At 36.0% G+C, this 26,954-nt stretch overlaps 1 protein-coding gene and 3 non-coding genes across 4 annotated transcripts in view; 1 reads left to right on the top strand and 3 right to left on the bottom strand.

Moving 5' to 3' along the window:
* Window positions 1-26,954, bottom strand: part of LOC117563887 (semaphorin-1A) — a 217,539-nt gene that overhangs the window by 36,677 nt on the left and 153,908 nt on the right. The window contains 2 exon segments of the mRNA XM_034242445.2: window positions 13,175-13,370; window positions 24,801-24,909. Of these exon segments, the coding sequence (XP_034098336.1) occupies window positions 13,175-13,370; window positions 24,801-24,909 (305 nt within the window).
* Trnad-guc (transfer RNA aspartic acid (anticodon GUC)) lies at window positions 5,696-5,767 on the top strand. Its single transcript has one exon. It is a non-coding gene; the product is annotated as a tRNA-Asp (tRNA).
* Trnad-guc (transfer RNA aspartic acid (anticodon GUC)) lies at window positions 5,964-6,035 on the bottom strand. The gene has a single exon. It is a non-coding gene; the product is annotated as a tRNA-Asp (tRNA).
* Window positions 6,310-6,381, bottom strand: Trnad-guc (transfer RNA aspartic acid (anticodon GUC)). The gene has a single exon. It is a non-coding gene; the product is annotated as a tRNA-Asp (tRNA).

Below are 26,954 nucleotides of genomic sequence, written 5' to 3' on the forward strand. Positions count from 1 at the left end.
ATGCCTTGGCCTTCCCCCATTTGAACAGAACTTTCTTTTGGCTTATTGTTCGTTCCACTTCTTCGTTGGCTCGTTTATGGGGGGATTTTGCAAATTTTGCAATTAGCTTAATTTGCTTTTTATTGGCGCACCACAATTATCAGCTGTTGGCTTTTTCTCTGTGTATGTGTGTGCGAAAATCTGTTCCACTTTTTGCGACAATTTCCCAAACCAAAAACGGACAAAATTGCGTCTCAACTGCAGCTGTCTCTCTTGCTATCTCTCTCTTGCTATCTGTATCTGCATCTCCCTCTAGAGCTATTTCTTCGACGTTCGTTGCTTAGAAATGATCAAATTAAAAGTTAATGTCTTGGCTTCTTGCCGTTGTCGAGCATAAAACAAATCGTTTCAGATTTTCAAGCTAATGCCCAATGTTTTCTAGCTTAAGCAATGAAAATGGATTTTCTGGATTCACTTTATTTTCGGATGCTATTTGCTTCAATTGGCCAACAACAAAACAATAATAACTGCGTTGTTTTTATCGATTTGATGGATGGCAGACAGACATTCAGAGTTAAGCCAGAGTCAAGCAATTAAGATATTGCATTTATTTATTGCCCTCCTCTTAATATTTTTGCAGTTTTTCAGTTATAGAATAAATCCGAAGTTATGGATAATGCATAATTTAAGTATTTTGTGCATTAGTTTTTTGGATTCATTTATTTTATACGCAGAGCAAAACAAAATTTCTAAAATCAAGATTGAGTGCTAAGAATTTTGGTCTAAAAAGTGCGTCAAAAACATGAAAATCCTAATGTTAGAAAAATCAACTTGATTTAAAGACAATTTTATATAAGAACTTATTAATTATAAGAAAAAATCTTATAGTTTTAGGACCAAAAATCTTATTATAAGACCAAAAAAATATTGAATAATATTTTATTGTTTTTTCTCATTTTTATATTTTTCCATTTCATGATGCTTTAAAATATTGAAATATAAATTAAAACACTTCATTGCTTTAAACTGCTAAAGAGCTTCTCAAACTTGGGGATTCATTTAGTCGAAATATTATTTTCAATTGGTTTTATACTTTCATTGATGCAAACACTATTTCGTTTTGTATTTTGTTTAACAAAGTTTTAGTTTAAGTAATTCTTATATATTTCATTTCTTCTTTTCCTTAACAAAGTTTTACTTTAAATGGTTTTTTATACTTTATGCTTAAACTGTTTTAAAACACCGAATCCTAACTATTTAAGCGCGTTTAAAGCGTTCGTCTAATACGCTAAGTAGCTAAAGTTATGGCCATAGACAGCGACAACGACCGCAAATCCCGCATAGACAAATGATATGGTGAGGCAACCCTGCCACAGTTGTGCAACCGTGCAACCCTGTCCCGTAGCATCCCTGTCTGCGGTCCCATAAACAAATGACTCCACTTACACCGAACAGAGCTTATGCCACTCATTTATTTTGAAATCATTGTGTTTGTTTATCATTAGGCTCGCTAAATTGTGGAGCTCAACCCTGTACGGTCTTCTTCTTCTTCTTTTCTCTCTTATCCCCCAAAAAAAAGTGGAGAAAAAAGAAGAAGAAAAAGGCAACACTTTTGCGCTGTTGTTGTACCTTTCTCTATGGGAGCATCAACTGGTTTATGGCGCACAGTTTGATGCTCATTAAGGTTAAGTCGCAGCGCAACAACCCTCAGAATGTTGTGCCACACTCAACGGCAGCAGCATCCACTTGACTCCCCTCCTCCTCCTCCTCTCTCTTCTACACACTCTTTTGGCTTGCCTCTTGAGAGGCAACGAATAATGTGCAACATTAAAAGTTGAGCAACTTGTTTACGCGACAGTTGCGGCTGTGTTTCATTTCTCTGCTGTTCCCTTTTAAAAGCCACCCTTCTCTAGTTCAATTTCGGCAATACACACACACGCACACATAGACACGATACCACACACGAAATTTGTAGCATACATTGCGGCGCTGCAAAGTGAATACCCCGACTTCGACTTCGACTTTGACTTTGACTGCGGCGCCTGTCTGACTCGTGTTTTTGTGTTTTCCAGCATTTTCACCATTTTGTTGCGCATTTCATAAATTATGAATTAGTTTCTTTCATAACATAGTTTCGCCTTCCCTTCTTCTCTTCATCCTCATCGATATTGATGTTTTCCTTGAGCCTTTTCGATATTAAGTTAACCTCTCTTTTGTTATTCTTGCCCTCAAGCTTGGGTTGACTGACCCGAAAACTTTGCTGTGTCTGTCATCTCAATCAGTTGACATGCTGAAGGTTATTGTGTTAGATGATTTCAAGGAGCAGCTTACAAAACGCTTAGATTAATGCGATAAGCACAAGATGCCACAACAAAAGTTGTGCTAAAACATATTTCATATCGTTTATGTTTATCTATTCAATTTTGTATACTTTTAAGCTGTCGCATAATGAGACTGAGCGAAACTTTTTCGCTAAACTGACCTGATTCAATTGCAAAATTCTTGGCATTCACTTCGCTCTCTCTTCTCTCTTTAGACATTTCGAAATTGACCCAAATTGATGCGTCAATCATCAGTTGAGAGAAGAGTCGTTAGTCGTCGGCTCTTCTTTACTGCTGCTTTGTATTCTGTTTATCTAGCACTCATTGCCACTGCCAATTAGCTGAGCAAGCACATGAATCGTGAGACATTCGAAATCCTTTTAGCTCGAACATCAGTCCATTTATCCTTTGTTATTGCTATTTCAACTTTGAGTTTCTGATGTGTTGTTTCTTTTTTCGCTTTTTTCTCTCTCTATTTTTTTTGGGAGGGGGGAGATCTAACATAATTCATATGCCACAAGCAGGATAACACACAGAGGAAGCGAAGCAGGTGCAGCTGCTGTCTCAGCTGCCTGAATTGGTTTCAGAGAGTTCTTGCCGCATTGTTGCTGTGTACTAAAGTTTAGTGTTAGCAAGCGGACAATACAGGATTCAAGTGTGAAACACTCGAAGATACCCTAGACTTAAATGAACGAATGAATGGAAGGAAGAGGTTCTGAGGTTGAAATAATGCTGTTGAATGTGAACTCACTTTGCTTCAAGAAATGAGGTATCTATGTTATGTATTATATAGCACTACTTTCCTTAAAAATGTCTGTCGAATGAGTCTTAAAAGAGGGAGTTTAAAAATGACTTTCGAATGTAACAAATTGCTTTAAACAAAGATGTTTAAATAGAGCTTTGTATAGACGTGTATTGAAAGGATCTTCAATATAGAAGCCAAATTATAAATAAGAATTTCAATAATAGACCATTAACGAGTTTCCAAATTGTTATTATAGTTTTCTATTGAACTGCTTCTCGAATATGAACAGTTTGCCTTAATAAAAGTGTACCAAAAGGTCCTCTAAGTCAAAGACTAAATATTAGAGAAGAGATATAGAAATGTATAAGAAACACTTTAACACATATCACTGAAAAACAGAGAGTTAAGTCTAGATATAGACAATTATTATAGAAATATATATAGGAAATACTCTACCATATAACAAGAGCCAAGTGAAGACAAATTTCTAAAGATGAAGAAAGTGGTTCGAGTGTCTAGAAGAGTACTAAAGAAAGATCGTTCAGGATAGAGGCCAAATTCGAAAGAAGAAATGAATGAAAAGGTACAAAAAAAGTGAGAGAATAAAGTCAAGAGACTTTACTTAAGAAAAAGCATAGAAAGTCGTTACTAAAAGTTTGCCCAAAGAATTCAACAATATTGCACGTTTAGCTTGAAATACTTTAAAGAAGAAGTTTTATACTTCACCTTATTGAACAGCTAATACACCCCAACTTAAGTTGTGCTTTAATTTACGTGTTTGCAGGGTATAAAAATATGAGGCAAGAGAAACATAAAGCAGAGCAGAGCAGAGCTGAGCAAAGCTGAGTTGCCTGCTGTGTCGCCTGCCTAAACATACTATAAATTACAAGCGGGTTGCCATAAACACACTCACACATAGTTTGACACACACCCGCACACATACACACGGGAGTACACACACTTTGACACACACTTGAACGCACATCCTGTTGAAACAATGCGGGGCAAGGAGCTGCCACGGCAACACACAGAGAAAGAGAGAGAGAGAGAGAGAGAGAAGACACGTTTCTTGAGCCTGGCTGCTGCTGCGTGTTGCTTCCTTCCGTGCGTCCTTCCTTCCTGCACACACGCAGGACACACACAACCAGACAGAGGCGAGCTTGTTAATCCATCTCCTACTTCCCCCCCTTTACCACATTTCCCTTGGCTACTGTTTGCTTTACAGCTTACGCTTTTAATACCCATTTCTTCGACATATGTAAAGCGACCAGAGCCATTGCTCAAAGCGTTCCTTTCTCACAGACTTCAGACTTCAGGCTTCTCCCAACTCTTCACTCTTGAACGTCCTTTTTGAATGCTCATCTGTGTTTTGTTTGTGGAGAATGCGTCTATGAATCATGAAGACCCAAACTCCTCTCCTTCTCCACTGTTGCCTCTGGTTACTGTAACAAATGTTTGCCATGAAAGTTTACGAACCGAATGTAATTAGCCCCAAAGTTACAAAGGATACTCGAACATAATAGCTGAACTACAACTATAGATAGCATCAAAATAATAGTTAATATGCTCCAGATCATAATTAGAGCGAACCAAACACTTTATGACCTTCTTGGCCTGATTTCTCGCCATCGATTTGATTATTAAATGCAGCAATTATAAAATGAACAATTTCTAATAATAATTACTCGACTTCTTACTGATCTTTTGTGTGTTTTCTTATAGTCAAGGTCCCGTTTGCTATTGTTTTATTTAGTATTTCATAAGCTTTCTACCCAAGTTCAACTTGTCTTATGCAATTGTTTGTGTGCTGTTCTTATTCTATTGTCCTTAGCTGTGCTCATTTCAAGAGCTAATTGTTCTTGTTAATGTTTTTGCTTCAAATTAAAAAAAGGACAGAAGAGAGAAAGAGAGAGGGAGGGGGAGGTACATTCGTGCATTGTCCGTAAAAAGGGTCACAAGCTGTGCTTATTTTTGTCCTTTGCACTTTGTGCCGCATTTTCGTTTCGATGCTTTTGTTTGTGTGTTTTTTCCGCCATTTTGTTTATTGTGTTTAGACTTTGTTTTCCAGTTGATATTTTACAGCAGCCGCATTTGGCTTTTTTCCACCAGCAAACAGCGGTCACTCTTTATGTGTGTCTGTGTGTGTGTGTGTGTTTCTGTATTCTTTTTATGCTTTTACTCGGCGCAGTTAGACGCTCGTTTAAACTCTCGGCTCTTAGCTGATTTCATTGTTTTTAATGAAACTGACAGTACTTTCCCCTTCCCCTTCTCCTTCTCCTTCCCTCATCCACGCCCTCACATACTGTTGTTTGTTTTTAGCACTCGCTTTGCATCGTATCTCTCTCTTTTTCTTTGGTTTAGCAGATAACGCGCCATTTGTTTTCCTCTGGTCATTCGCTTAAGCCAATTTAAGTTGGCTCAAATAAATTAGCTGTATTTTACTCTTAACGAGCTCAAAAACAACAACACCCGCAGAAATGTCTAAAGCAAGAAAAAAGCGGAAAACTTTAAAGCAAATGTTGAGGAAAAATTACGCTTAATTATTATCTAAATATGACTTTGGGACTCTTCTATGTCAGCTACTAATGCGCCTCATAATGATCTCAGTGCCCGGTAACAAATTGGCTATTTGGCTGGCAAGCGAACAACATCCTCGATAGTATAGTGGTTAGTATCCCCGCCTGTCACGCGGGAGACCGGGGTTCAATTCCCCGTCGGGGAGAGATGTTCAATCACTTTTTTTAAATTTTTAAATGAATGTAAATAATTTATTTTTTTTTTAAATTGTTATTCAAGTGTTAAATAAAATTTTATATTTATATAATATTTATAAAATGCAATTACATATTTAGGTAATTTCAAACTATATACAAATTTAAAAATTGTAAAAAAGTAAAAAAAAAAAGATTTGAACATCTCTCCCCGACGGGGAATTGAACCCCGGTCTCCCGCGTGACAGGCGGGGATACTAACCACTATACTATCGAGGATGTTGAATTAGGTTGGTCAAACTGCCTTCTTATAACAAAGCAGTTCGAATTCCCCCCCCGCACAAACAGAATTCAACATTCAACTGAACTGCTTTACAAATATGACTCAGAGCAAAAGAATTTCCCAACATATGAAACTAGGCAAACATTCCGATTACTCTAATGAATTTACCCAAAATATAAATTAGAATCAAGAAAGTGGAATATAATGTGAAAAGTGCCTAAAGCGATCTAGTAGATATTTAGAAAAATTAAAAAAAGTGAATCTAACATTCTCCCCGACGGGGAATTGAACCCCGGTCTCCCGCGTGACAGGCGGGGATACTAACCACTATACTATCGAGGATGTTGAACGCTGTGTGTCAAATTGCGTTCTCATACTCATCCCGTTCTGGTTCTAATGCTGATCATATCAGATTTAACAGCAGCAACAACAACATTGCAGCTTTTGTTCTTCCGGGGCTGTTGTTATTTCCGTGCTCATTTAGCAAAAGTTAATGAGTTTCTGCAGCAGCACAAATACAAATACAAGCACACACATACGAAAACACAGATATACAGATACGGATACACATGGTACAACAGACAAGCGCTGGGATATCATTTATTTAACTGCTGCGAGCGTTGTCCCAGTTTTCACAAATGCCTCTCTTTCACTCCCTCCCCCCAACCCCTCTTCGTGTATCGCGTCAGTGCATATTCTTTGTATGTTGCTACGTCGTTTTTTCGTTTCGTTACGTTAAGTTCTTTTTTTTTGCATTTTATTGTTTTCTTTCGCTCTTGCAGTTCATTGATATTCATTTTGTATGCCGTTTGTGCCACGCCCATATGTTATCTGTTGCAAAGCATTTGCATGCTACGAGTCGTCGCACTCGCTTTACTTTAAACTTGGGGCGTTGTTTGTTGTTTGTTTGTGCACTTGAACGCATTTGCAGTGCAATTAATTGCCAACAAAAATAACAGTTAATGCGATTTGCGTTTCAATGTTTGTTCAGCAATTTACAAAATAATAGAACGCAAATGTGCTGCATACTTTTGGGGCTATACAAATAAAACAGCAAATAGCAAGCGCGCTTTGTTAAAATGTGTTGCATACTTTTAAGCGGAGTATATAATAATTGAGTGGGAACAATTTTTGGTGGTGAACCTAGCTATTAAAATGAGGTGAGAACTGAGAACAGTTGCCTGCAAAATTTATTTAAAGTGTTGCATACTTTTGGGGTGGATAGTTAAGTCGAAAATAGTTATTGCAAATATTCAACAAGTATTTATATGTGAAATCTTTACATAATTCATGCTGCTTTTAATTTCAATTTCCTATTAAAATGTTGCATGTGCTGAGGGATTTGGTTGGCATGTGTGTGCTGAATAAGTTGTGCCTCTAGGCACATGACGAAAAAGGTCAAGTTGCTGCCACAAATACACACACATACACACATACATATAACCTTTCCGGTCATATGCAAATGCGATAATGCGCCATATTCCCTCACGGGCTTCAGCCTCCGAGTTGTCGGGCTTTAAAATGCCAAACAACGGCGACGCGTCCAAAATTGGACCAATTCTGGTTTGTTGTTGTTGTCCCTGTCACTCTTATTGTTGTTGCTGTATATGCAAATAGCCAAATGGCAAAATGGTTTGTTGGCCCAGCACATTTTTTTTCTTTCTTTTTTTGGGAACTTGTCCTTGTCCAGACGTACGTTCAGTTTCAATGTCCTTCTGGCCCTTGACATTTTCGGACAGCCTTCCCCCTCTGCTTCCCTGCCCTCCCCTCACCACACCGCCTGTCGCCTACGACAACGTCGCCATTCGTCAGCGTTTTAATCGCGTCTGTGCATTTGCTTGGAAAAGTCTAAAATTGAACGCAAGTGATGGCAATTTGTACGCTTCGCCAGCGCCTCCCCAACGAAAAGGGGCGAGAAGTTAGGGTAGGGGGGAGGGGAGGGGTTTGAGTATACCCTCCGGGGGCTTGTGCCGAAATTAATATGCGTCGCCTCTCGACCAGAGAGGGGGAGGAGGGGGACACCGAGGAATGGGTGGAAAACTTTTTGCCAAGGGATTTTCCCGTTAGCTCTTTTCGCAGCTTTCGCTTTTCCAGGCGGCAGCGTCGGCTCGTGATTAATGTGGCAAATGCGCACTTATAAATTATTTATTACTATTGTTCGCATTGTTCTGTGGGGCGTGCACGAATCGGTAAGACATTTAAGCCAAATATTTTTGAAGTGAACCCAGAAAAGTACAAAACAGAAAGCAGAAAGAAGAGATACTCGACAAAAGCTGCTGCCAAGTGATGTTTGATGTTTTAATAAACGAGGCGTATACTTAATATGCAAGACACGTAAACCACATTTGCATATGAAACGCAGCGAAAACTGTGTCAACGATAAATTTCTATAACTTCGATAACACAACAAGATGTCATCACTAACTGAGTTCTAACCGAGAGAGGGAGAGAGAGAGCGAGAAAGAGAGATTCGTATTTTGAAAAAACTTCGATAACTTCGATAACATCACAAACTGTCATCACTAACTAGCTAATTGTTACAGACGCAAATGGTCAAACATTTAGTCAGCTCATTCATAATTAAATATCAAGAGAAAGAGAGAGAGATCAAGAAAGAGAGAGAGAGAGAGTCCAATGCGTTGTCTCTCCCAGCGTTACACTTCGATAGTTTCGATAACACTAAAAGCTATCATCACTTAGTTATAGCTGCATATCGTTGCACATTTAGTCAGCTCCTTCATAATTATATATCGATGAAAAGTGTATAATTAATGAATATCAATGAGTGTAATTTCAATGAATACTGTATAATCGATTCATTTCGATAACTTCGATAACATTTAGTCAGCTCTTTTATAAACCAATATCAAGAGATTCGAGTTGAGTCCGTTTCCCTCATTGAAAACTGTATCAACAATAAATTTAGATAAATTTCGATAACCTCGATAACATGGGATGTCATCACTAGGTGAGTTCTTTCAGCTAATTATTGTACCTGCAAATGGTCGCACATTTAGTCAGCTCATTCATAATTAAATGTCGAGAGAAAGCGAGTCGAATCCATTGTTCCTAAATGATAACTTTCTAAGCGATAAACATCGAGAACTTCGATAACACTTGTTGTCAACACTAACAGTGTTCTTTTAGCTAATTTGTCGGCCATTTAGTCAGCTCATTCATAATGCAACAACGAGAGAATACGAGTCGCGTCCCTCAATGAAAACATTAAGCCAATTAGGCGACAAAAGCGAACAAATTGTCCTTTTTCTCCCATCACCAAATGGACAATCGGCAATCGGCAATTTCAATCTCTATTTCTATTTTCGTTGCAGTTGACTGACAGTCGAAAGGACAAAAAAACGAAAAGAAAGTTTAGCTTAATTCTTTATTGGCAAAGTTTTTGTATTATTCTCAATGTCTATCTCTTTCCTCTTTCCTCTACTTTTTCTCTTTCTGGCGGGTGCAATTGAAATTTATTTCGCATGCAGTTTTTAAATCGAACAAAAATAAGTGCCTTCCGCCAATATTGTAACGATGGCCGATTGAATGCGCCTCTGAATACAATTGTGTGAATGTGAATGTGAATGTGAATAGAGAATTGGGACTGAGACTGAGAATGGGAATGTGAAGGGGAAAAGAGACTGAGGCTGGACAGCTGTATTGCTGGGGAAAAGCAATTGAAAACTTCATCATGGTTACAACAATATTTTCACAGCGAAATTGGCACAAAAATGTTGTCCACGAACTTTTGCGCTAGCGTTAGAAAAACTGTCGCAACGCCCTCAAACCTCCCCCTCTCCCTGCTCCTCAACAACAACAACCTGTGCACAAAAGAGTGAAAAAGATGTTGAATGATAGAAAGTACCCATCAAGTGCCACGCCCACAAATGTCACGAACGAACGAAATGAAAAAAGTAAACCGAAAAAACCGAATTGATAACATTTTCATTCAGTTTAGCTGCTGCTTTCTTTTCACTTTGTTTCGCTCGCTCGCTTCAGCATTTTTTTTATGGCTGCTCCGCTTGGGCCAATTTGTAATCTAAACAAGATGGCGGTTGCCACAATCTCCACTCCTCCCTCTCCACTCTTCGCCACTGCTAAATAACCAAATCCTGGGCGATAAATCGACAGGCGAAAAAGCAAAAAATGTCGATTTAATATTAACGCCATAAAACGCAATCAAAGTGAAATCAAAACAAAAGAGAGAGCCTGCGACTCGTTTCGTTTCGTTCTCGTTCGCTGGCAGCTTCAGCTTCAGGTTGCACAGGACGCCGGATGTGGCAGCTTGTTGATGATAAACTCTTATGACCCACATTGAACCGAACGAGCAGAAAACAGCAGATGAAAAACAACAACAGCAACGAGAGCAACTGCCTCAATGGACGTGGCACACATGTCGGTTGCATCCGCCGGAAGTTTGCCGCAACACTTGGCCCCACACACATACAGATACACACACTCCCACACACACACACACTCCCACTCGCTGCTGTAAACATATGACCACAAACACTTTGAAGTTAGTTACAAACGTTTATCGATATTATGGCACAAGAGGCGCCAGCTTGTATTTGGCCCTGGCGCAAAACTTTTCGCTGGCAGCCCCTTCCCCTCTTGTACTTCCCTCCCCCACCACCACACTCTAAGCTAAACTTGTGTGCAGACAATGAAATGCAAACAAATCACGTTGGCGAAACTTCAACAAGCCGCGAAGAGCGTCGATTTATGGGCGCCAAGTGGAAATATTATCACAACCAAAAGCAGCGTCAGCTGCAGCTAACGCAAGAGATAGCAACGGAGGGGGGAGAGAGATGGGGAGGGGAAGAACTGAGTGGCAAGAAGCCAAGCACACACACACTGTAGAGTTAACCATGTTTGCCGTCAGTTGGCAGTTGCCAAAATTGCATGTTTACTGCTTGATTTCGCCAGCTTCAAAAACTTGCATAATTCTGCATCAAATTTTGCAGAGTAGTAAAGAGAGAGAGTGAGAAATACATAGGGAAGTGTGGAAAGAAAGAGAGAGAGAGAGAGATAGAGAAAGATAGAGAGGGAATACACTCACACAGTTATTTAGCGTTATTTTTAAGCAATAAATACTAAAAAAACTGCCAAGCCAAAAGTGCATGAAACTAAACTAAGTTGCGAATATATCGGGAAATTCTCTGGCAAAAAATGTCGCGTACAACACTTTTTACCATGAAAAAAGTAAGTAAGAAATCTACAGTCAAATATGCTTGGGTAAAAGCAAAATAGTGCAGTATTAATTTAAAAATATACCAAACTGAAATACCACAAAAATACTAGAAATATGCCAAAGGCTATATTTGACATATTGGTATTTATTTCCTAATATACCAAATTAATATACCTCTAATATACTAAAATATACCAAAAAATGTGGCATTTTATTCAAAATATCCCCTAGAGTGAAAAATATACCACATTGTCAATAAAAATAACTAAGTCAGTAGTCAGTGTGGTATTATTTTGAAATTATACCGAATAATATACCACTAAATACTAAAAATATACTATATTAGTATATGTATACAGTACTATATTCAAAATATACTAAAACGAGCAAAATATACCAAAATTATTATTAGCCATATATAACTTTTTTTCTTCCAATTCTTCTTCTATATCTTCCCTTCTTCTCACACCTCTTTCCCCTCTATATCTTCCCCTTCTTCACCTACTTTCATCACCTGCCCAATTTGCCCTCAATTTCATTTGTTGACTTATGCAAACAATTGAAAATTTAGTGGCAAGAAAAAATGTCGCGGTTTGTTTGGCTGTCATCTTCGCAAACAAATAATGCAAATGCCACGCCCACTTCTCACGCCCTCTTCCCCCACACAAAATGTTATTGCTGGCAAATACTGTCATAAATTTCAATAAAACGCTATATAAACACAACAAAATCAACGTCAACAGCGACGCCTCGAACAGTATGCAAAACGAATTCAAAAGCCACAACGCTTTCCCTCCTTCGATTTCCCCTCTCGATCTAGAGTCTACTTCGAGTTTAAAGCGTTGCCAAGCAGCGCCTCAAACAAATATTCAAAATTGTTACAATAGAAAAACACAAAGAATAGGGTAGAATTGAGTGTGCTCGACATGAAGATACGCTGCTTAAAGAAAAGAGGGAACTGAAGTGAAGCCAAGTAAAATTTTAAGAAGGTATTTCCAAAAGCAGCAAAGATGCTGTTGAAGCTTAGTAATACAATTTTAGTACTGAGAGATACATAAAATACTTTAGTATTTTAAGTACTTTACAGTAGTGAAAATAAAAGATGTTCAAACTGATTTATAGCTCTGCAAAAGATCTGACAATAAAAGTCCAAATTTTTCGAATAATATTTAAATGAACGAACGAACTGATGAGCACATCAAAAAAAATCTATTTTCAGTTTTCAAAGTTCTTGATATCAAAACTGTTTTTCTAAGTTAGCTTTACAATTTTATTAACAAGGTAATACAAACTAAAATCCTTATATTTTAAGCTCTAGTTTTCGCATTTCTAGATATCCTTTTACCCTATGAAAAGTGGGTTTAAAAATAAATAAAATTTGTTCTGATAGCTCTTAATTATCAGTAGCTAACTTTTTCTGTTTTACGATAAATTATATAAATTCGTTGCAAAGCTGTTTATCTAAGTTAACTTATGAATTTCAAATATGTAATTCATTATTCAGGTTTAACATTCCCTTCGTTGCTTTACTGCACGTACAGGGTATGCAGTCAGTGTGAATTGAATATAAAATATGATTTTATTGTGGCATATATTTTGCATACAACACATTATTCAGCGCGTTGCTGTCAAACAATAGCACTACAAAATCTATGGCACCCCTCAGCGTAAACAAAGGAAGAAGGAGCAAGGACAACAGCTAACTAGAGTGGACGGGAGAAGCGAAGGGTGCAACTTCCTCCCTCCCCCACGCATGACAATTTATAAATGCGATTGGTATTCGAGAATAAAAGCAAATTGAATGCAGCAAACAAATACTCGCATTCATATTCAAAATATTCCACATATTCAGCACTTTTGCGGTTGCTAATTGCATTTTTGCATAGTCAGAGTATATATAAACAATAGAAGGTAAAAAGAGAAGGAGAAATTATCACTCACCCGCCAGCACCGAGGTGGAATTGTGTCGTGGATCGTAGGGACACACAGCCTGACCATTCTTGGTGGCCTCCAGCGTGTAGTTGCTGTCGTTGATCACATACGTGTTGCACATCGGCCGAAACGAGTTCGTGCCACACACAAACAGACGACCAGGCGACGGCACCACCATGATCCGAATGTAGTTCTGGCAGGCCTCCTGCAAAGGTACGAGAAAATCAAAGAAATTGCATTAGTATTGGTAGAGAAAAGAGGAGTGAGAGATAGACAGCTAATTTAAAGAAATATCTTAATATTATCTTAGAATTAAATGCTGTATAACTTAAATTATTTACAACTATTATATTCCGAAGAGAATCAATCAACAATCAATACTTTAAATTGTGTTTTCTGCCTGCTAATTAATACACTTGTAATGAAAATACTCAATTATTTGTAGTTAACAAATAATTTTTTATAAACTGTATTTCAACTAAACAACAAGGAAGAAAACCACAGTCTAGTATGCTCGACTGTGGAATGCCCGCTACTCATGTTCAACAGAAGCAATAACAGTGCGACGTTGTTCCCAAAATATACCAAACAAATGCTAAAATATACCAAATATATAACAAACAAATACTAAAATATACTACGTAAATATACCAAACAAATACTAAATTATAACAAATATATATATATCAAACAAATACTAAAATATATCGAATATATATACCAAACAAATACTAAAATGTGCTAAATCAATATACCGAACATATACTGAAATATACCGAATCTATATACCAACCAAATACTGAAATATACCAAATCCATATGCTAAATAAGTACTAAAATATACAGAATCAACATACCAATACGATACTAAAATATACCAAATCAATATACCAAACAAGTACTGAAATATATCAAAACTATATACCACACAAAACAACATACTATATACCAAATCCAATATAGTCAATATATTCTGAAATATACCAGATCAATATACCGAAATATACTGAAATATTCCAAATACATGTACCAAATAAATACTAAAATATACAATATCGATGTACTAAAAATACTAAAATATACCAAATCAATATAATAAACAGATTCTAAACTATACAGAACCAATATACCTAACACATACTAAAATATACCGAAAAGTACTTGAATCTACCAAAATACCCTTTTATTTTTACCTAAAATATTTTGCAACTTAGTTGTATTGAATTTCATCAAATAGAATTAAAATATATGTTTCAAATATATGCCCAATCACAATAACTTCGAATAGAAAGTAGACTTCTTTGTCTTTTAATATTACATCTTTAAAATGTAAGAAATAAATGAAATTGTTTCCAGCTGCTTATATCGTTATGTTAATATAAATTGAATTTCCCTTATTCTTTTTCTTACACCAAATCTCATGTTCAGAGATGGGAAACCAAAGTTGCAGCACTTTGATAGCTAATAAAGATGTGCAAAACTGTTTTGTTGCACAATAATAATAATTTGTGTTGTGGTTGAGTAAAACGGCGATGTAATTTCGCAAGGAAATGGGAAATGTGCAATGAAAAATGCTACTGCAAATGAGAAGAAAGTGAGAGATAGAGAAGTGGGAGAGAGAGAGCTAGCATATGCATGTGTTCATCAAAAACGCGCACTTCCACTTCCGTTTGCCATTTGCCATTTGCCATTTGGCCTAAATATTGCAACTGCTGCTGTAGTTTGGCCTGCTAACGAGGCCGGAAAGCATCCGCCAGAACTAGCTGGCAACAATCTCAGCATGTGTGTGTTTATGTGTGTGTGTTTAGCATAAATGTTTTGCAAATTGAAATATTTAATGCGTAACAAATACACTTAAAAAGCAGGAAACAGCAGAGTAGACAGTAGAGTAAGGAGGAAAGAGGAAAGAGGCATGCAGCTAACCAACTTGCAACTCAATAAATATTAAAAGGCAATGCTCCCAGTTGCAGTTCACCTTTTGCACTTTGCCATAAAATACGCATACGCAGCGTGCGCCTCTCGTTGGCAAAACTTTTGCCAACTGAAAGTGCACCTCTCTTTTCCTCTTTACTCCCTCTCTCTCTTTCTCTATCTCTTTCTCTCTTCGTACACAACGGAAGTGCAGTGCACTGTGTCATGACAAATGATTTGAAATATTCCCCGGCACAGAAGCATTTTCCATTTAACTTCTCTCTCTCTTTGTCTGAGTTCCTGTTGCTCTCTCTGTCTGTGCTAAAATATTTAAATATTTCGTTTGTTTGCCTACTAATTTTGCACAATTTACCCTAGGCACAACACAGAAATAGAAATAGAAATAGAAAACTGAATACAATTCATGTGCATATTTAGTGACGTTCGGTTTCAGTTCTTGCCATTTATTTGCTGTTGCACAAAGCCCCAACTCCCATCCCAACCCCAAACTCTATGCCACATTCCCTTTTCACCATGTACCACATTAGTTTTCCCTTTGTTTTTGTAACTACAATTCGCAAATTTAACACAAGTCTTTAACTTGAATTGAAAGCACAAAAAGTGAGAAAAGAAATGTGAAAAACATACTTCAATAAATAAAGAAATTGCAAATCTACATTTATGAGGTTGATTTTGCAATAAAAGCAAATGAATAACTTTTTGCTACTTTTTTCTATTGAATTGTTAATTGAATAAAACATTAAAATTGCACATAACATAACTTAATTGATTTTAAATTTCAGTTATTCATTCATTTAAAAAATAAACCAAATATATAAGGTTTTTGTTAAAGTAATTCTTGATTGAATAATATATTAATGTTGCACATAATTAACATAGTTCACTTTTTGATGTGAAATTACGAGTAAATAAATATTGTTTTTAGTAAGCATATTAATTGCAAATAACTAGCTCACTTTTTGAATAAAAATAGAATCAGATCAGCGCAACCAAATATATTTTACTTTACTTGTCCCTAAAGTAATGATTTTGAAAAGTTTATTGATACAAAAATGTTGCGTGGGTTGTATTTTAAAATTAGAGCAAATAAATATTGTTTAAGAAATTCATTAAGTTATTAGTTTAATATGCTATTCAATTAAGAGTTATTAAAAAAAAAACTTGTTTAAACCTTAATCATTTGGCTTACATTACAAAATCAAAACAAAGCTACTCATCGTCAATATTAACTAATTACTTAATGTAGAAACATTTTAAGAAAAAGACACATTTTGAAATCAAAAACAGAGCTATTCAAATTAAATCTTAACAAATTATTTAATGTAGAATCATTTTCAGAATTAGCTCCTATTTATACCCTATCAAAAACTTAGCTAATTATGGCAATATTGACATATTATTCAATTAAGAATTTAAGAATTTTAGAAGTTACCTAAGAACAACCATATCAATTTGCTCAATTTTTTAAAGCAATGTAGAATCATTTTAAGAAAAAGCCCCAATCAAAAGCAAAGCAATTTATGTGCAATAATAATCAGCTATTAAGTTACAAGTGGCAAACAGCAAATTGCAACTTAATAAAAACAAATCATGTGCAACATTTGTAATTTCTAATTTCAAATTTCTCTCGCACAAAATTGTATTACAATTGTTACCTAGAAATAATATATTTATGCAGTTAGTTGGAAAGTAGTTTCACTCTTTCACTATTTCTCTTCTAAGCTTTTGCATTTTATTTGGTAATTTGGAAATTTACTCTCAAATGATTTCATAATTTCAGCTCTGGGCTGCTGCCTCTGGGAACTCAGCTGAGTCAGACAGACAACATATTCCATTTCATTTTGTTTATTGTTTTAAATATTTAAACTGTTTGCGTTGCTGCTTTGTCGAGTTCTCGTTGTTGTTGTCGTTACTTAGTTTGCGGTTTTGCTGTTGCCAGGCTGTTAGTTATAGAGTTGTTGTCATTGTTGTCCTAGTTGTTGTTGCTGCTTGGCTTGTGCAGCGTTTGCGCATAAATTTAAATAAATTAACAAAACACATTTTACAACAATTACACAGGCATGCGGCAATTTGGAATGGGGTCGATTGTCTCTGTCTCTGTTTGTGTGTGAAAAGCAAACTAGGAACTCGGGACTGAGGACTGGGGAATGTCACTTGTGCTTTTGTTTGTTGTACTTTTCATTATTGCTGCTGTTGTAATTAACACAGAAGCAGAGAGGAGCAAGAGAGGGGAAGAGGAGGAGGCGCTTTTAGCATTCCTGCGAGAGGAGATTGCAATTAAGTGTACAATTTATTAATTTGCTCTCTTTTGGTAGCTGCTGCTGCTGTTTATTGTTTTAGCAGCTCTCTTTTGTTTTTTGCTTTACCTCATAATTCATTTTACTGTTAGTTGCACCTTTTTTTTTAATGCATTGTTCTATGCAAATTTATGCGCATTTTATTTAATTTCATATACTGCAATAAACTGCAAATTATGTACATTTTATTACATATAAATACTGTCGAATATTTGAATAAATTGTAATGAAAAAAATTAAAATTTTTTAAATGAGCTCGAGATATGGATATATGAAATACCAGCTTTGAAATGATTTCTAAAGAGTGCGGTATTCATTTTAAAATATACCAAATTAATATACCGTATAAATACTGAAAATATACCAAAGGCAATAATTGATATATTGATATAATACTATATTCAAAATATACCAGATTGTCAACCAATGCAACTAATTGCACTAAAGAGTCTGGTATTTATTTTAAAATATACCAAATCAATATACCGTAAAAATACTGAAAATATACCAAAACAATAATTGGTATATTGATATAATACTACATTCAAAATATACCATATAGAGCAAAAAATATACCAGATTGTCAACCAATGCAACTAATTGGCATACAAAAATATTTTTTATATATTTTCTACAATTTGTATTATTTAATATAAATACCGAACAATATTTGAGTGAAACTATTTTATACAAATTTTAAATGTTTCATAAATATTTCGTATATGAAAATACTGCCCTGCAGGGAACTATTTCATTTAAAATAAAATTTGAAAGCAGCAAAAAGACAAGAAAAGTTTTCAACATGACATAATCTCAGTTGTAGCAAGCAAATAAAGTAAATTTGGCATTAATCACGTCGACAATGGAAATTTGTTTGTCAGCTTAAAGTGTGGCAAGAAATGAGAGGTAAGAGGTAAGGGAGAAGTGGCAAAAGGTAAGAGGTAAGAGGCAAAGGCAATAGGCTAGAGGCAAGTGGAAAATGTGGCAAGCAGATATGGCAAGAAGGTTGGCAAATGTTGTCCAATTTGGCAGGCAAACGTTTTGGAAAATGTTCGGAAAATGTTTCGAGTGTGTTGTCAGAGAGCAAAAGGACAGGACAGGACAGAACAGGACGAAACAGGACACATCAATTTGAAGGCATACGCCTACGGTTAGCCGACTTGAAATGCGACTTATGTAACTTTTGACAGCAGTCTCTGCTCTGTCTTTCTCTTTGCAGGTGGGCAACAAATTTTGTTAATGATACGCAAACAGAGAGACAAGTTGGAGCAGAACTTTGGGGCCCTTCTTTTTTGGCAAATGAGTTGCGCAAAATTGTAAAGCATTTGCATTTAATAATTTGACGAGCAACATGAAGAATGAATGACAGGCAAGTTTTTCATTCGTTTTTGCAAAATCAAACTTGTGTAAAGTCTCTAGCAAATGAGCAAAAGCCAAGCACATTTTGTGGCTCATTTATTGAACCAAAATAATTAGAATGCCTTGCAGTCAATTCAGTGGTTGACCAAATGTTGAATTGTTCTTCCTTTCTGCCTTCATCATTAAGCTGGCCAGAAATACAATTTCTCATTCGAGGCATTGTTCATTTCATTTGCGAGTGCGGAAGTGCTTTTAATTTATGCACAGGTGACTGGCCAACAACACTTTCGACTCGCTTTCGCATTCAGATCGACATCCGAGTCGGAGAATCGACCACAAAAGTGCTTCGACTTCCATTCATCCATCCATTCATCCATCTAACCAACCATTCAACTATCTGTACTACAGTTAAAGGGGGCGTGGCATGGACGCCATTCAAATCACTCATTTCGTTTTGACATTCTGCTCTGGCATTTGGAATTTCATTAATTCTGCTAAAGCCGTTTTCCCGTTTCCCCCCTTCTCTCTTTGCTTGTGCGTAATCTGTTGACCTCGGCAACGATTCCATTTTTCCTATCCACACACACTTTGTTTATTTACTTTTTTTTCTCCTTTTTCGTTTCTTTTGCCCGAAGGCTTGACCAAAAATTTCGCCTGCCATTCAAAATTAATCGTCTGTTTGTCTTTTATTTGTGCATCGGGGGAAAAATGCTTGGCCAAAACACAAAACAACAACAACATCGAGAATATTGTTTGGCCTAAAAGGTATTTTATTTTTACTCTTCTCGCCCGCCGCCGATTGACATTTCGAATGATTGATTTTAGTTTCCTGTGGGATTGCGATGCCCCACAAGTAAATATACTGACTGGCTAGCAAAACTAGTTCAACTATATTAATTGAGCTCTTAATATGCAAAGAATGCAGAGTAAATAAAATACTAGAAAAGAGGCGGTAAATAAAGACAAGCATGAAAGCTAGAGCTGAGTGTGCTAGCCTGTGAAATACTCGCTACACATTTTCAATAAAACCTTATTCTATAAAATATACCAAAATAATATACCGAAAAAATGCTACAAAAATGAGTGGGGTCGACTGTAAGATACCCATTTTCAATAAAACATGTTCTGCAAATAATAAATAAAATATACCAAAAATACTAATATACTAAAATACCGGAAAATACCAAAATATACTGCATTATATATCGATAGTATATTGATATTCCATCTTATAATCAGATAGTCGGCAAAAACAACTAAGAATAATAATATACAAAAAATACTCAAATATACCGCAGGATATATTTGGTATATCGATATATTTGTGTCTTCTATACCGTAGAAGAGAAAATATATCAGATTGTCAGCCAAACCAATTAAGGAATTATAAATTCCCTAGTTGTCATTACACAAATATACCGAAAATATACTGCAAAAATACTAAACTATATGGAAATTTATTTATGGTATATCAATATAGTTTTATCATCAAAATATACTAGATTCTCAACCAAAGCTACTAACAATAATTATGTACCAAAAAATACTAAATTATTCCAAAGGCTATATTTGGTATATCGATATACATAGTTTTACTATAAAGATAAAAATATAACAGATTTTCAGCCAAAGCAACTAAAGAATTATAAATATAAAACTCTTTTTCCTTTTGGGGGTCTAAAAATGTGGCATACGCAACGTATACGCAATAAACGAATGAATGAAGCACATTAAGTATACGCCACATACACTTTAAAGTTGCCCACACGAAAATGTAGTGATTATATAATATTTTACCAACCAGCAGCAGATAATTGTCATCAGTTTTTTTTGTCGCATTTCGATTTTTGTCGAAACACAATTAAAATTCTACGCAAATATTTTGCAGCATGCAAAGTTTGCGTGCAAATATTTTGTTGTTGGTTCAGCGTGTCGCTTGGCTTAAATAATTTGATCAAATATTTTAACTTGGTTTCATTAATTAATTCGCACCATGTGCACACACACACCCACACACACAGAATTCACACAGTAGATTGTTCTGGATAAATGGCTGACCGCATTTAATGTTCATTTTATTTGACCATTTCAGGATTTTTGGTTGTGGAGGTGGAAGTTGCCTCGGTTTGACTCGAAGCTCTCTTCTCTCCGCTCCCCTCATCGATTGCTCATTTCGAGGAGTGAAGGGGGCTGGGGGCGTGGCCCGAGGCTGCTGTGGATTGAGAGAGTGTCAAGCGGTTGCTTTTTACCGCTGTTTACGCAAGTTTAATAAAACATTGCGGCAAATAATAAATCAATTAAAAATTTAAAACAAGCTTTCAGTGGCGACAGCGACAACGACAATGCAAATATGTGTGTGTGTGTGTGAGTGTGAGTGCTCAGTGGTGCAGCTATAATCACACTTACATACATATATTCGATTCTGTGAGTGGAAAATCCATAACCGTAACCGTGATACGGCCAATGTATAAAGCGCTTTGATAGCACAACTTTGCAGCATCCGGCGCACACTTTTTTCCTTCTTTTTTTGTGTGAAATGACTGCCATTATGGGTTTAAAATAAATAAGGAAAGTCTACTTGATATTATAAACTATGCAATACCCTAAAGAAAGCCTTCATAACTGAACAAAGTACAATAAGTAAATAAAGACCGAACTTTAAGAGCTGATTTAAAGTTAACTTTTCCTTAAATAAAATTATATGGTATTTGAACATCTTTAGACTTTAAAATTATAACTATCTCTAATGGTTAGAGACCCACTAAGATTTAAATTTGAGTAAGAGTTCATTATAAAAATGTTTCAAATTTACTTTTGACTAAGAACTCACATAGATTTCTCTTTAAGTTCGAAAAATATAACAGAATAGTATAGAAATTTGGTATTAGTATAGTATTTTTATGTATTTCATAGTTACTTGATTTTAACATTAATTTCTGATGAAAGTTTAAATAGATAAAGTGTTTTTTAATAATAGGCTGAAGTATTTTTTCTAATGAGAAAGGAAATAACAAAAAATGTTGAGCAAAAATCTTTAGCAGTTTCAGATCCGATAGGATATATTTCTGTGTTCGCTTTTAATGGAGATATTAAATTATTTTCTACCTAATATGTAGATATTCCTAGTTTTTATATTTTTAAACCGCTTATTTAAGCTAGCATCATTAGTTTATATGAACTCATTAAGTATTTTTTCTTTAACAAAATGCTTTACTATTAATTTATTAAAGTGACCAAAAACTTTACAAACTTATCTATTATATCTTTATCTTCTCAGTTCAGTATCTCCTTTGTGCTCAAACAAAGTTTGCAGGGTATTGAAAGGAAAACAACACGAGAGTTCGCTCATTTTGAAAGCGCGTTATTAAATGAACAGTTTCTTCTTCTTTTTGCTATGTGGATATTTCTTTTTTTTTTGTTCGTTCATTCGCTTGCCACGCTCAACAAATTTTACAACCATGAATTTTTTTGTTTTTGCTGTAGCAACACCGGTCAAACAATTGGGCCTTAAAATATTCAGCGTAAATGAGAAAAGTTTTTTTTCGGGGCGTTTTGTTTGTTTGCATGTTTTCGTGTTACGGTCGAAATTATTTGCAGTGTTGCGTAACGCGACGCATTTAAATGAAATGAAATGAAATGATGGCGGCCAACAGATTGTTTAATAAATTGCCAGAGAGAGTCTTAAATTAGACTTGCAACTTGCAACGCAGTCTGTAATTTGGAAAAGCATTCAACTAAGCTGCAGTTGGAGGCATAAATCAAAGTTTTTTTTTTGCGGCCAGTGTTGGATAACGCATCGCGTGAGTTGTTGTTATAGTATTTATGGAGGAATCGTAATTGCATAGTGTGTGTGTGTGTGTGTGTGTGTGTGTGTGTGTTTGTGGAATGCTTTTAGGCAGTCGCCCAAAAATCGCTTTGCGATTAGCTTCGTATCTCTATTAGAGGCCAAGTTGCAGCTGGAATTAGCCAAATGCCAGCTAATTAAAATTGTAAATTTTAAACTTTTCATTAGTGGAAGCAGAAAGGCAAATGCCAAATGACTAGCGTGCACGTCATGCCACACACAAGAAGGTGGCAAGGTGGCACCCTCTTTCTCTCTAAGGCTAATTCTTTCCTTTTTGGATGCTATAAATAACAAGGCAAAGAAGGGGGGAGAAAGGAACCAAGTCAAGTGAAGCAAATTGAGTTCAACAAATTACACCTGCTACGAAAAGTGTTTGCAGCAAATGTTGCAGCGAGAGTGTTGCGCTGTGTTGTGTTGTGTGTGTGGCAACAACAAGTGTTGCTTAATTACGTCAGCGGCAGCCAGAAGTGCACTTGAGCATGCAACGCGAAAAGGAGAAGAGGCGGGGCACAAGAAATGCCAGCATGTCCTTCATTTCTCCTTGTCATTTTGTTTAGTTGACCGGAAACGAAAGGCGCAAGCCAACAACAACAACAACAACAACAACAATAGAAAGCAGCTGCTGCCAAATTAAATCCGAAATCGTTTGGCATTTCCATTAACCAAGATAGTCAACAAAACAGAAAAGAAAAAGAAAAAACGAAAAAAACTCTTCTAAGCCAACTTCTTTTTGTGTCGCTTTTAGCACTTTTCTTAATGGGTCAAAAAACTGGGCTAACAATGCAAACAATAAATTTATTTCGATTTCTCACAAAAAGAACTTGCATAAATCAATTTCCCACAGAGAGAGAGAGAGAAGAAGTAGAGAAATGCAACGGAAAACATTTTATTGCTTTGTTTTTCTTTTAGTTCGCTTTCTTGGCTCGCAACGGAAGCATTTTGCCCCCAAAACAACTTTCAACAAGAAAAACAAAAACAAAAGCAACAAAAACTACAACAACAAAAAAGAGAAGAGACACGCAAAATACAAATTGCATTGGAAATTGAAACGAAAATTGAAATTACCATAAAGCCAAATGCCGAAGCTGAAAACTTTATCGATATTTGCAAATACAACACTTTTTTATTGCAGCTGCCAAATTGAATGATGAGCTCTGATTTATAGCCACGTTTTAGTTTCGCAAAATTTTAAATCGCAATCGATTTCTGCTCTATTTAAATCTGATTGATGGAAAAAATAATTGGTATTTGGTTAAGTGCAATTGATTTTTGATAGATTTGACCAAATGCTAAGCATTCAACTTTTAAAATAATCTATGAAATCAATCACTTAAATAGGTTTTTTTTTTACTTTACTAAAAGAGAAATATTGATAACTTGTATCTTAAACCTTTGACCAAGGTTATTGGTGTATTTCTGGTATTAAAAATACCACAAAAAATGCCTTTACACCATTAGCCATAATCTTTAAAAAATATAAATTGAGAAATTAAGCGAAATCTAATTAATATTTAAAAATAAGTTCTACGAAATATTTGAATTGCGAATTTCACTTCACTAAATCAATTACTATATCCTTTTTTTAATACCAAAAATACCAAATCGCGATTTTCTTTCTTTTTTGCTTTTCTTTTTCTAGTACCCAATATACCAAATCCCACATTTCACTTTACAAAACAATAGAAATCTTTTTTTTTAATACCAAAAGTACCAAATCACTTTACTAAACACATCAATTGAAATACTATTTCCATTTAAGTTTAATACCAAATATACCAAATTGCGAATTTCACTTTAATGATTACATTTTTAATACCAAATATACCAAATTGCAGTTTCACTTTTCTCAACAAATCAATAGAAATACTATTTCCACTACTATTTCTTTTTTTTATTACCAAATATACCAAATGTCGAACTTCACTTCACTAAACAATTTTATAGAATTACCACATCCTTATATTTTTTAATACCAAATATACCAAATAGCGAGTTCCACTACACTAAATCAATTGAAATACTATTCATTTACCTTCTTTTAATACAGTCTAATTTTTCTGAACAAATCAATAAAAATACCATTTTCATATCTATTAAACTCATCTTTACACTTTTATGACTTTCTTAACCATTCATTACTAAATAGATTTAACTAATCTCTTTTATTATATTTTATTTATAGATATGTTTTCAATTTACTCACCTCATCTTTGCCCTTGACGAGACACATTTTGGTATCATCCTCCGGCGACGTCCATATCAGACGTTGCTGTTCCGCGAGATCGTGTATGCTTAAATTAAATACGGTATTTCTGAAACATAGAGAGAGAAAGAGAGAGATAGGTATATAAGTAATAGATATAGCTATTTATACAGCATTATTGTGAAATTAATTTTAGCAAAAATGCATGTGAAACGTTTTGAGTGGTTGAGCGAACGCTTGGTTCAGCTTGCGGTTTTGTTAATTAAAATATTAATTAAAATTCATTTGACCTTTGAGCCACAATCAAACACGCCTCATGCTGGGTCAGCTTGTGCTTCTTGTGCTAGAAACTCAACCTGAACCCTGTGAGCCAGTAATGCGAAAATGCATGCAAAAAATTCCAAAACTCTCGTTAATACAATTTTGCCCCACACACACAGGCAAGAGAGCTTAACGAGTGTACGTGTGTGTGTATGTGTGTGTGAGTTTTAAACCAAAATATTGTGGCACAAGGGGCGGCAAGGCGAGACATGTGAGGTAAACAGAAATTTCATAAAATCAACTCATTGATTATTGAAACCACAACTACGTGAGTGTGTGTGTGTGTATGTGTGGACAGAAGAGACTCTGCATGTATGTGTGTGCAAGTGTGAGTGCACTTTGGTCGAATATTTTATGGCTGCCGTGTCATGCGGCAAAATGAGACTGAGAGGCAATCGAAGTCAGGCCACCTACGAACTGGGTAACAGAGAGATAGAGAGAGGGGAGAGAAGAGTGGGAGGAGAGGCAACGACAGCAACCTTATCGAAACTTCCGGCGCTTTTTGGGTTGAATGCAGCAAAGAGTGCGGAAAATTTAAAAAAAATATGTAGTTAACTTTGCATAGAAGCAAAGGCAAATTGGCACAAGCGTAGAAGAGAGGGGGTATGGCCAAATGATGCGGTTAAATGTGAATCTCTCTCTCCATTCTGCTTCTATCGGTAACAAAGTTCCGTTATGCCAAGCAGTTGTGATAATATTAAGAGACCCTTTTCGCTCTTCAAGTTTCAATTTGAAAACAGCAAAGCGAAGTACAGCAAAAGATAGGGAAAAAAGGGAATGGATGATAGCGTGTGTGCTAGAGCGAGATGAAGTGAAAGTAATTAGAGTGGCTTGCTCGCCGCATTTAAAAGTCTCTCAAGCAGCTTCTGATTGCACTTTGCACTCTTTCTGTCTCTCTTTCTCCATCTCGCTCTTTTCGTGCTTACCTTTGGCAATTTAGTACTGTGCACATGTTTATTGAAGCGCCCTCTATGTGTGACAAGCAGTGCAACAATGTTTAAGAGCTTTGTTGGCGCTCTGCCATTGCAATGTTATCCACTGACGTTACCAAAATGTGACACTCCATGTGTGTGTGTGTGTATGCGTGTTTGCGTGAATATGTGGTGGCGTGACCAAGGCAAACAGCGCGTGGAGAAAAAATTGCACATTGTCCACTTTGTTAGGCAGTCGAATAAATGCATGTGATTGCAATGCGCCCAATGTACCAACCCGGCCGCAGGGGAAAAAGCACACACTGCACATCACAGCACAGCACAGCACAGCACAGCACAGCACAACATAGCACAACACAAACTCTCCTTCTCGCACTCACTCTTTTCACTTGCCATTGTTTGGCAATTATGCAGCGCGTTTTAATTATGACAACAGCGAAACAAGAACAACAACTACGATGCAAACGACAGCAACGACTGGCGACAGCAAAACCCAGCTTCAAACGATGCGAGCTCGAATGCAACCCTGTGGTTTTACAGTTAAGTTTGTTCGCTGCAGTTTACACTTTTGTTGTTGTCAGCTGCGTATAAATATAAAATGTGCTGAGCGAAATTAGCATACAAGTGGAGTGGTAACAAAAGCACGCTGCAGGTGGCGCTTTAACGTTGAGTGCCAAAAAAGCATTAAACGGAAAAAAAAAGTGGGAGCGAAAGGGAAGCAACGACAAACACACACACATAGTAGAGCTTAAAGTGGTTTTACTGCTTTTCAACTTAAAGAGAATACTTGTAGATAACAACATGACTCAACAACTCTCTTGAATTTGTAATAAGATTTTTATATAGCAGCGACAATGTTTGACAAGTTTAATCAATAGAATATAAATGATAAGATCAAGCT

This window comes from Drosophila albomicans, chromosome 2L (assembly GCF_009650485.2).
Source record: "Drosophila albomicans strain 15112-1751.03 chromosome 2L, ASM965048v2, whole genome shotgun sequence".
NCBI lineage: Eukaryota > Metazoa > Arthropoda > Insecta > Diptera > Drosophilidae > Drosophila > Drosophila albomicans.